Genomic DNA, 12,442 nt, shown 5'->3' on the forward strand with positions numbered 1-12,442 from the left:
CTACTAGGATGTGAGCAAAGAGAATGCAGATTTTATCTCGATCAGTTTTATCCCTTAGTGTCTGACACATTACTGGTCTATGATGAACATCTGATTAGGGAAGATAGTGGTGGTAAGCACCTACTCTCTGATCCTGAACAGGGTACAATGCAATGTTGTTTTCCCATTGATCAGCCCAACAAAGGAGATGCGATTTCAGGAAAAGTCTTTGGGTGGAAGAAAGAGAAACAACACCCCATTGGAAGCCCATTCGTCCATAGCACATCAGCAGTGGCAAAAAGTTTGTATAGAAGAGAGAAAGGGGGAAGGAAGGAAGGGAGGGAGGGAGGGAGGTTGGGAGGGAGGAAGGAAGAAAGAAAGGAAGGAAGGAAGGAAAAGAAAGAGAAAGAAAAAGAAAAGACAAGACTCAAGTCTCTGAAGGAGAGTTTTCTGTCTCATTGATGGCAAAATACTAAAATGATATTTAGGTGCAGCTGTAGTTATTGTATTTGTGGTCTGCAAACACTTCTCTCTCTAAATTGACATTCTTTAATAGAGGTCCATCACTAATGATAGAGCCAAGTAGGCTTTGTAACATTTATTCTTACTAAAATATTAATCAATATAAATATTGATAATAAAAGAAGTCCAAGACTCCTCACAAGAAATGCTTTTGCTTTCTCCACTTCAAAGATTAGAGACAAAGAAGAGAGAGAGAGAGACAAATCATGACACCTCTTTGCATCAACAATGTGCTGTGTTAAATATCATATTGTTCAACCAAAAGAAATAAAAGTGGTAAATAAACATATTTTTTTAAGAGGGAGAGGTGGGGAGGGGCAGAGGGAGGGTCAGAGAGAGGGAGAGGGAACATTAAGCGGGCTCCAAACCCAGTGTGGAGCTCAACGTAGGGCTCATTTTCACAACCCTGACATCATGACCTGAGCTTAAGTCAAGAGTCAGACATTTAACTAAGCCACCAGGTGCCTCTAAATATGCATATTTGAATGAGCATGCACCAACTTACTATCCTTGGTTCTATCTGTGTATTGGTGAGTGAAATTTATTTCTCTGTAATAATCTTGTTTTCCTTGTAAAATACAGGAAATACAAACAATTAAAAAATAATAAAAGTATGCAATTACTTAAGCACAACTTGATAAGTGCTTTTAGTCTTCCGGAGAAGGAAGACCAGTCTGGGTTTAGACAGTCGAAGAGAGCTCCCTGAGTGCTTTGAAGGATTGTTATTATATTTGAAGTCAAATGGGTACCAGGACAAAATTGAATTGGAATAAGGAAAAGTATTTCCTGAGTGGAGCAATTGAGTAGCACTTGAATGAAGTGGAGTGTCTTGTAGAATGAGAAGGTATGTGGAGTGAGGCTCTATCCAACACAGATTACTTTAGGAAAAGAAATAACTCCAATATCCTCTCCTTAAATATATTTTCTCTGCTGCCCAATAGATTAAATATATTACTTTTATTTTGAAGTGGTTTTTCTACCAGAGTTTAAGAACTAAGACTCTACATGGGCACTCTGGAAGTTAGAAGTGGAAGGACTTTACAATCATCAAACATCACTTAGCACACAAGGTTGGGACCCATTATTTATTTGTTTGAAGAGAGAGCACAAATTGTGCTGGGTGGGGGGAGCAGAGGAAGAGAGAGAAGCAGACTCCCTTCTGAGCAGGCAGCCTGATGCAGGGCTCAATCCCAGGACCCCAGGATCATGACCTGAGCCAAAGGCAGATGCTTAACTAGACTGAACCCCCTAGGCACCCCCTGCCCTTAATTTTTTCCAAAGGTTTTATTGTGATTCATTTTAACTGTAGGCCTTAACCCAGGATGGAGAAACAAAAATGGGATTCAGAAATCTTGAGAAATTTGAAATGGAGATCAAGCTAAAGAAAATTAAGGGAAAAGTGCATCTAAACTTCCAAGTGGGAAATGTGCAGTGATTTCCTGGCAATAACATTTCTCCACTGGGAGAAACCTGTTTCTCTAAGATGATGTATTAACAGGGTCCATGGCATCCCTACCATGAAACATCAAGAAATCATAGCTTCTCTTCTACAAACAGGAAGAATTACAGAGTGGCGCACTTTTAAGGCTGATAAAATACATAGGGAGAGAAATTAATTTATGACATGATCTTGAATTTTTTATTTTCTGTGCCAGAATCTTGTATAATTTAGAGACATTCTGGCCTCACTCAATCCCAAGCAAACACAAATCCCAAACAAATGCACATTAAAAATCCCACAGGACCCTGAAAGATCAAAATTAATACACATGAGAAATGCATTTATTGGTTCACCTGCTGATAGGAAAGTGGCAAACTCTTCAAATCTCTCTGAGGAGAGCATGAGTGGATGTAATGCCACCGGGTTCTGTCCCCTGCATCATTATTTGTGTCTGTGGGGACGGAGGTGGGTTCAAATGATGACAGAACAAAGCCCTCACTTGCAGAAGTGAATCCATCATCAGGCTCTGCCATGAGAACTGTGTATGTGGGCTTCCCCTCCCGATGAGTTCTCTTTAGACAAGAGGCTCATTCCCGGTCCTTCCCTGTGAGATTTCTTCTAAACCCAAGGCCACATTTGAAGAAAAGAACACAGATTATACCACTGTAAGTAAATGTGGTTCATTAGCGGTAGGATGGGGTTTGCAGGAGAGAAATGGGAAAAGGCAGGTGGGAATGAAATCCCTGGCTTTGGGCATCAGTGACTAAATGGTTTTCATGTGTGGCCCTAAGCCTATCTTCATGACTAGGGCCCTGATAGGGATCTCTAGGTACCACTACTAATTCCCATGGTATAGCCATGACACCTTTGACCCTCTAAGACCCTCAATCCACATTCCTCTCATCATCCCTCATGTGGCAGCTCTTGGCTTTGTCATGACTTTGTCAGAAAAGAGGAATCCGCTAACCATCCAGTAGGATCTGATCTGACTGACGAAAAGCTTCCAAAGAACTTTAGGGGTCACGTGGCCCAGGTGCCTCCCCTTACAAATAATCCTGAAGTCGGAGGTAAGTGGTTTCTTGCCCTGAGACTTATCTTCCTTCCCTGCTTTGTTAACTGCCTGCCCCTGAAGATGCTCAGAAACACTCCCTGCCCCAATAGGACCCACTTGTCACTTGCCTGAATGACATTCTCTCATAGAGGAAACCCTGGTCTGTCGGTGTACAGATTCTCTTTTTGTTCCCTGTTTTAACAGAGGAGTATAGCGATTCTCAACGTGTTTCCTTACGATTATCGGATGCAGAAGTTACTCAGTGTGTTGGCTTACAAATCCCTAATATGTCATTAAGCACTTACTGTCTTACGTGAGTTAACTCACGTTTATTGTTCACCCCACTTAGCAGCTGGTGGAGGTGAGGGCCAGAGAAGGTCAGAGGGGTCACAAGACCAGCATGCGGCAAAGTCGGGACTTGAACACAGGCCGTTGAGCTCAGAACCCATGTTTCTTTGTTACACTCTGCTACTCATTAGGACCAAGCTGTGTCTCTAAGTAAGTATTGGAGATGGTAAGCAATTTCTGAGTAAGTGTGAAAGTTGGACAGATGTGTTCTTCCCCAGAACACCAGAACCCAGGGCTCTCACTCAGAGTGGTCAACAGAACCTCTCACTGGAGGTCAGTGCGAAATATCCAAAGTATGGCCTCTTTTCCTGTCAAGAGGTTTTTGAGTTTTAAAACCTGTGTTTTCCTCTTCAATCCATGAGTGAGTTTCCTTTAAAGGATTTTTCCTTTTTCAAAATCTTTTTGAAAATTAATTTTTTAAAATCAGTATATAAAAACATTAACAGAAATGAAAATAAAATGGGGTGTGTGTGTGTGTGTGTGTGTGTGTGTTTATTTGTTTGGTGTGTTTTCTATTTAAACTCAAAAAATAACCAAAGGGAAAGGCAAAATAAATGTGAAAAGGTTTACAATACCATGACTTTGTTGGATTTCTAATCCTGATGATTTGGACTCTTTCTTCAATTTGTGGTCTTATTAATATTGTTAATAACAATTCACATTAATATAACTCCTAGTATATTTTCGTGGTTTCGTGGTCATTATCCTTACATCAGCCCTTTTAGACACTATTGTCATTATTTTATGGATGAAGACAATGAGGCAGTGACTAGAGTAAGTGGCTCCAGGTCATAGCATTCACCTTGCAGAATGGAGATTGGAACGATGCTCTGACCAGCACTGTTAACACTGTTAACCCTGCTGATTTCATCCTGGCTCAGGGATCTTGCTGTTTTCAGTCCCTGTGAATTTTTATGCTACGGAAGAACAGAGAAAAGTATCCATGAAACTGTCCCTTATTCTGTGCCCTGAGGACTTTTCTTTAATATGGAGCTGGAGCTGGAGCAGATACTTAAGTCATTTATGATCTCTCTTTGTTGTCATCTGTCCCAGGCTTTTTCTCAGAGGAAAAAACAAATCTGGTTTCTTGAACTGTGAAATTCAAAATGCAAGATCATGCCAATATTTAAAAGGAAATAATGCTTTCACCTCATGTATTTTCTACTTCCCTTGCTCCGCAAATGAGCTGACTGACAGTGTGTGTAGATAGTGACCGTTACAGAGTGGTCTCCTTGTGATCTCCCTACAAAACTATAAAAGGGTGCAATTGGCATCCAGTGTGACCTGTAGTTTCTTCATAGCTCACGTTTGATGAAACACGTTGTTTCACTAAGAATTCTGTTTACCTCCTTTATTCCTGACATTTTGGAAATTGGTTACTGGATTCTCTCAGAAATATCTCGGGGGAAAAAATTACACATAAAACTCTATAATTTCAGATTATTTTAAGTATGAGCTTTGATTAGTCAAACAATTTTAATCATTTCGGAGAGGGAAGCTAATAACTGGAACATCTGAAAGCTGAAGGATCCCTGTGTCTGCTGTCCTGGGTCACTGGCCTGGGTGTACCAGGAACTCAGAGCGACACATCACAGATGAGCCCACCAGGCTTTCCTTGGATCTACTCTCAGCATCCCATCTCAGGCCCAGACAGGCTTTCTTAGCCACAGGCCCTGGGCTCAGCCTGCCTGGCCTTCCTCTTCAAGCTCATATCACACTTCCCTTCCAGGAGGTCTCCCAAGACTCATCCAAAGGTGACCCTTGGAAAGAAATTATCTTTCCTGCTTCCTGTGTCTTTAGTAGCTCTAAAGACATGCACACAAGTCTTCTGAAAGCATGATCTCATTTTCCGTCATTACTTGTGCCTTGCTTTCCATGGTGAGAGAATGTGCTTATTTCAGAAGAGCCTTAAAAACTTACAAAATGTCATATTCCTGCGGCTTGATTCCTTGGGACCCATTTTCACAATATTTGGTCTGTCCACAAAATGCCATATTCTGTTCAGACAGAAAATGTATTGTTCAGACAGAATTTGTATTGTCCAGTTTACAGTTTCCTGTTTCGTACCTGCTAATTAGTAATTCAGTATAAATCCTTCAGCTGTGCTCTCCTTGCATGAATTTAAAAGTAAGTCAATAAGTCAAAAGTACATCTATCAGCCCATATAAAATCAGTAATATTTGAGTGACTTTGTAAGATATTTTACTGATCATAATTCGCAGCTAGTTCCTGGGTCCTCCAGTGAATGTCCACCCAAAACTTGGGAAGTTAACTTAAGACAACCACTTCCTTTTAAGGGAAACACCAAATTCACAGAGGCATAGACACGTAAGTTCACATGAAAGAGAGCAAATGCCTCTCGAATTTACAATTTCATTGCTCTCTGCATAAATGTGTCTGCTAGTAAGCGTGTTGGTCAACCACATGATTATAAACAAAGGGAATTCACAAAGGCAGACATTAGTACGCAACATCTGAACAGTATCCAAGGAAAGAGGAGGCCTTCATGAACTCGCTTGGGACAACTCCCACTAGTAAGCAACTGATTCTAAGTGACTTTTTCTAAGATACTGATGGGCCGTTTCCTAGCTGACAGCTAAATTCTCTGTCCCTTCTGATTTGCTTACAGGTACTGGTTTTATTGTTGTTTTCAGTGTTTTGGTCTTTAACTTCAAACCCCTAAAAGCTACATTGCAGATAAGGAAATTAAAGGGGCTTCGCGATGTGCTTCTCTGAACGACAGACGCCACTCTCTCTGACCTCTGCCACATCCCAGCTCTGCCTGTGCTCGCATCACATTTTGGTGGGTGTTGCAATAGTTTTCAACCTAATTTATGATCTATTTCTACTTTAGTCCATAGAAGATCTTGATCTTTTTCTCCGTTAAGACAATTCACAGAAAAAAATCTGTATGAAAAAAATTGAATTTGAGGTTTTTAGTTTCCCCTTTCCTGTCAAAGGTTAACTATTTTTCATAATGTAGTGATTAATTGCTCCCGTATGAAACTGTAAGAAAATCTGCTTAGATTTGAGATTGCTGTTAACATTTGGTGAGGATTACTCTCAAGATGAGCAGGAATAATATGCATCTAAAAATAATAATAATAATAATAATAATAATAATAATAACAATATGCATCTTTGGTTGAATATTACATTGTGGATTTTTCCAAAATGAAAATATTTTGCTTTTTTTCTCCCGGTAATGCATGGAGTTTATTAAGCAACGAGCAAATAAGCAAACAATTTATACAAAAGACAAATCCCCATACAATCTTTTGCTCAGTTTCCTTATTCTCCATCATTTGGTCTTCTGTATCACTAATTCTCTCTTCTGCCTCAATTATCCTAGCAGTAAGAGCCTCCATTTTTTATTGCACCTCATTAATAGCTTTTTTTAATTTCAGCTTGGTTAGATTTTAGTTCTTTTATTTCTCCAGAAAGGGCTTTTATTTCTCCAGACAGAGTTTCTCTAATATCTTCCATGCCTTTTTCGAGCCCAGCTAGCACCTTGAGAATTGTCATTCTGAACTCTCGGTCTGACATATTACCGATGTCCGTATTGATTAGGTCTCCAGCCTTCGGTACTGCCTCTTATTCTTTTCTTTTGTGGTTAGTTTTTCTGCCTTGTCATTTTATTCAGATAAGAATGTATGAACAAGAGAATAAAATACTAAAAGGGTGGCAAAGACTCCAGAAAAATGTATGCTAACCAAATCAGAAGAGACCCCAAATTGAGGGTAGAAGAAAGGGGGTAAAAAGAAGTATAAGAAAAAGATTTTTTTTTTAAATTAAAAAGTACATATATATACTAGCCTGGTGAATAGAACAGAGTCACCCACTTGATTTTGGGTGTATTTTGGTCTCTTAGAAGAAACTACCTCCCTAAATTTTAAAAAAAGAAAAACTTCTATATATACAAAAATAAGGGTAAACACAAAGAAGGGATGGAATATGACTGTAAAGATGAAAAAATAATGTTAGATACAATGAAGCATAAAATATGACTATAATAGTGAAGGTTTAAAAAGATTTTTTTAGGGCACCTGGGTGGCTCAGTGGGTTAAGCCTCTGCCTTCAGCTCAGGTCATGATCCCAGGGTCCTGGGATCGAGTCCCACATCGGGTTCTCTGCTCAGCAGGGAGCCTGCTTCCCCCCCACCCTCTCTGCCTGCCTCTCTGCCTACTTGTGATCTCTCTCTCTCTGCCAAATAAATAAATAAAATCTTTTAAAAAAGATTTTTAGAAAGGTATTGTTAAGATAAACTAGTTAAAAACGTTAAAAGAGGAAAAGTTTTAAAAAATTATTATAAGAAAAAAAATTAAAAAACTTTAATTAACTTTGCAAGACTAAAGAATCATGGGGAGAAAACCATGAATTCCATGCATTGCTTTCCTCTAGCTCTGGAGTTCTGCTGTTCTCCTTGATCAGTGAGCTTGGTCTTGGCTGGATGCTCTTGCTGATCTTCTGGGGGAGGGGCCTGTTGCAGTGATTCTCAAGTGTCTTCGCCTGAGGTGGAATTGCACCGCCCTTGCCAGGGGCTGGGCTAGGTAATCTCCTTGAGTTCGCTCTCAGCAGCTTGTTTCCTGAACACTTTCCGTTCCGGAGGACAGGAATGAAAATGGCGGCCTCCCAATCTCCGGCTGGGAGGAGCCGAGAGCTCAGGGCCCCACTCCTCAGTGCGCCCTCGGAGAAAAGCAGTCAGTCACTCCCATCTCCTTGGCCTCCGGCCGTGCTCCAAGCTCACCCGGCCTATGACTGAGCATTTCTGTCTCTGGCACGGGGTCCCGCTGGAGTCTCCAAACCCGGCAGATCCTGCCACTCTGCTCTTCCGGCAGATGGAGGTGGGTCTCCCCAGATCTGCCTGTTGTGGAGTCCCTGCTCAAAGAGCAGTGACCTAACTGTGCGGCGGATCACAGTTTAAGGTAACCCCAAGCTGAGCGCTCACTCCTCGGCTCCGTCTCTATAGTCAGCTTCCCTGCTCTGATACCTGTGAGCTCTGCTACATTCAGACACCCCCCATCCTTCTGTGACCCCACGGGACCTGAGGCCACACTGTCCCCACGAGGGCTCCACCCTGCTAAGCCTCTGGAGCAATGTCCCTCAGTGGAGCAGACTTTTAAAAGTTCTGATTTTGTGCTCTGTTGCTCTGCCACTTGAGGGGAGCCGGCCCCTACCCCCACAGTCTATCCTTCCACTGCTTCGGATTCGCTTCTCTGCATGTTCTACCTTTCAGAAAGTAGTTGATTTTCTGTTTCTAGAATTGCTGCCCTTCTTCTCTTCGAACTCCTTTTGGGTTTGTAGGTGTTCGGAATGGTTTGATAACTATCTAGCTGAACTCCTGCAACCTGATGTCATCTCAGTCTGCTACTCCTCTGCCATCTTGACTCCTCTGGTTCATATATTTTTAATGGTTGCCTTGTATTCTATGTTATAAAAGTAGCCAAATATCTGAATCCATCTCCAACTTTTAAACTTTATATCAATTCCAAAATTTTTAAAATATAAGCAGGGTTATAATGAATATTTAGAACCTCATGGTCATTACGGTTCTGGTACACTGGATATTTTTCTATTTTTTTTCTAAGTCCTTCCTGCCCAGGGATTTTGTCTATACTGTTCCCTGTGTAAGGAACAGTCTACTTTGGCTGTAGTTATGGTGGACTCCCCTTCATCATTTGTATTCTGCCCATGTGTCTCCTTGTTAGAAAGATTTTTCCTGTCAGTCCCATCTAAAGGACCCCCCTTCATACCAAGTGACTTTTAGTCATATTACCCTGTTAATTTTCTTCATTGTACTTTCCACTATTAACAAATACTTTATTTCTTTGCTCCTGTTGTTTTAGGGATGATAATCAACCATGATGTCTCCTTGTTCCTTATCTGAAGAAATAGAGAAATAAACCCAAGAATCAGGTAGAAATTAAAAATATATGCTTTCTTAGTGAGGCTTATTAGAAAACATTATCTATAGCTTTAACAAAATGTCTCTCCAAATTAAAATCACAATCATTAGCCTACCTCCACCCCCTAAATAGGACAGTACATGCTCCTCTAGGCTTTAGCATGAAAAAATAGAAATGCATAAGACCAAAAAAATAGAGCAGAGAAGGGGCATCCTCACTTCCTGTTTCCTGTTCTACAAATCCTATAAATAAGAGAGCAGGAGAGGGGCAGGTATCCTCCAGTGTTTCCATTCAGGGGAAGAGAGATTCCTCCCCTAAAAGGAAACATGAAGAGTAGATGACAAATACACTACCTGACTTCTTCACTATCCGTTTCCCCCGTAGAATGTGTCTACTTTCCCTCTGCTGTTCTTCCAGAGTTTAAAAGAGAGGCTGGAACAGATGATGTGCTTGAGGACTATGTGTTAAAGAATTGTTGAAATATAAATTTAAACTATATAAAACTACTCACATATTCCATTTTCAAAGTTGATAAAGGGAGACATTGGTACATTTTTCCTGCAGGGAAGCTGACCATAGGTGTCACAAGCTTTGAAATGTCTATATATGTAGCCTCTGCAATTTGACTTTTAGAATATATCCTGAAAAATGAACACAGACCAAATTTCAGTTTGAAAGAATATTTATCTTGATGCTAATAAACCTAAAAGAGATAAGAACCCCAAAGTTTTCAACAGTAAGAAATAAAATAAATTGTAATATTAATAAAATATCACACTAGTTTTAAATAATGCCTATAAAATATTACCTTAATACATGAAAATATTTATTAAATTAAGGGGAAATGGTAGTAAAAAATTGTCTCTATAATATGATCCTGATTTTAAAATATGAATTTGAGGATTTAAGTTTTTACAAAGAAAAAATGAAAAAATTTTTTTAATATTCTGTTGGATTTGAAAGTACAGTCTAATTTGAAAGTAAAGGTAGTTCTCAGGTTGTTTCTGGGGACAAGGTGAAGAGAGTGCAAAGGCACAGCAAGCACCAGTTTACATGGGTTCAAGACCGTTCCATGACTGTTTTTCCTCTTGGATAGACCCAGCCACCTCCCAGGAAGAGCTTCCTAAAAAGAAATATCCAACCAGTGCCCCACATGTTCCCACTCCCTGTTACCCTTAGAACCCATCAGAACAGCAGGGGCCAGTGAGCATGGTAACAGGTGAAGAAGGTCTGAGGGAAGTTCATGGCCACAGGAGTTGCCAAATCTGGGAGGATATCATGATGACAATTCTGTCACACCAGAAAATAAGATAAGCTCCAAGATTTTTCTTGGAGAGAAAATACCCCAAAAATAACATTAACAGCTATGTTGTCGTTGTAATTCATTTTCCCTTTTGAGATTCATTGTTGAGAAAGCTGTAGAAATGTCCTCCTTATTTACCTGAATTCAGGATATGTACACGTGTTCATTGCAAGTAGCCAAAGAATTCTTTCTCTTATGCCTAAATTTCAGTATCCAGTGTTGATAAAATAGGCGATAAAACTCTCAAATAAAACTGCAAACACTGGAGATGGAAAAGAGGTTCTGGAAAGAAGCTTGTAGGGAGGATTTGTAGCTGAAAATAGGGGCTTACAAAGTAATAAAGATACTATAAAATTGAGACATTATTTAGAAGGCATTTCAAATCTGAAATAAATAGGTAGAAAAGCATCTGAGGAGGTAAATTGATAAGGAAGCAACATATGAAGAAGAGAGGGCCCTAATTACCTCATATCATGGGCCAAGAAGACAAGCAACCTTAGGAAACAAAACTACCTCCTGTTGCATACACTCTGTCAGGGCATCTCTCTTCTAACTACATTAGCAATCAAGATTCACACCCTTGAAGGGAAGCCAGAGCACTTTAATTCTCCAAAACAACATACGTGTGCATGTGTGTATGTGTGTGTGCATGTGTCTGTGTGTATGCTTTAGTTACAGAATGTAATCATGTATATTATGTTGTAGTATATTTTATTTATAATAAATTATACACAGCTATATCCTGTCATTCCATTGATACAAGGGGAATTTTTTTCTGATTTATATGAGCACACTGAGTTTTTTAGACATATCTAAAATAAATGGCAGAAAATCAATCCAGAGTAATATATTTCTAAATGATCATTCTGTAATATATAGTGATATTTGGAATCTTGATTACCCTAGAGCTCTGATCTTTCTGTTGTGAATGTGGACTTGTCAGTCTCTACCATAGGAGCATGGGAGGCAACCAGACATGGATCACAGAAGTCACCCTGCTGGGATTCCAAGTCGATCCAGCACTGGAGCTCTTTCTCTTTGGACTTTTCTGCCTCTTCTACACCCTCACCCTTCTAGGGAATGGAGTCATCCTAGGGCTTATCTGTTTAGACTCTAGACTGCACACTCCCATGTACTTCTTCCTCTCTCACCTGGCTATTGTTGACATCTCCTATGCCTCCAACAATGTCCCTAAGATGTTGGCAAATCTTGTGAATCTGAAAAGAACCATCTCCTTTGCTCCTTGCATTATGCAGACTTTTTTGTATCTGGCTTTTGCTCATATAGAGTGCTTGATTTTGGTTGTAATGTCCTATGACCGGTTTGTGGCAATCTGCCATCCCCTACATTACACTGTCATCATGAACTGGAAAATATGCATGGTCCTGGCTGGCACTTCCTGGGTGTTTAGCTTTCTCTTGGCCCTGGTCCATTTAATTCTCATCCTGAGGCTGCCCTTCTGTGGGCCTCATGAAATCAACCACTTCTTCTGTGAAATCCTGTCGGTCCTCAAGCTGGCCTGTGCTGACACGAGGCTCAACCAGGTGGTCATCTTTGCAGCCTGTGTGTTTATTTTACTGGGGCCCCTCTGCTTGGTGCTGGTGTCCTACTCACGCATCCTGTTTACCATCCTGAGGATCCAGTCTGGGGAGGGCCGCAGGAAGGCCTTCTCTACCTGCTCCTCCCACCTCTGTGTGGTGGGGCTCTTCTTTGGCAGCGCCATTGTCATGTACATGGCCCCCAAATCCCGCCACCCTGAGGAGCAGCAGAAGATCCTTTCCCTGTTTTACAGCCTTTTCAACCCTATGCTGAACCCACTGATCTACAGCCTGAGGAATGCAGAGGTCAAGGGTGCCCTGAGGAGAGTGCTGTACAAATGGAGGCACATGTGA

At 40.6% G+C, this 12,442-nt stretch overlaps 1 protein-coding gene across 1 annotated transcript in view; it reads left to right on the forward strand.

Moving 5' to 3' along the window:
- The window catches only part of LOC308352111 (uncharacterized protein), a gene marked incomplete at both ends in the record, with an annotated part of 28,124 nt that extends 15,682 nt beyond the window's left edge, over positions 1-12,442 (forward strand). The window contains 3 exons of the mRNA XM_080818168.1: positions 2,891-3,009; positions 3,198-3,306; positions 11,506-12,442. Coding sequence (XP_080674294.1) covers positions 2,891-3,009; positions 3,198-3,306; positions 11,506-12,442 — 1,165 coding nt within the window. The remainder of the gene's footprint in view (positions 1-2,890; positions 3,010-3,197; positions 3,307-11,505) is intronic.

The sequence above is a fragment of the Martes martes genome (genome assembly GCF_963455335.1).
Source record: "Martes martes genome assembly, chromosome: 11".
In the NCBI taxonomy this organism is placed as follows: Eukaryota; Metazoa; Chordata; class Mammalia; order Carnivora; family Mustelidae; genus Martes; species Martes martes.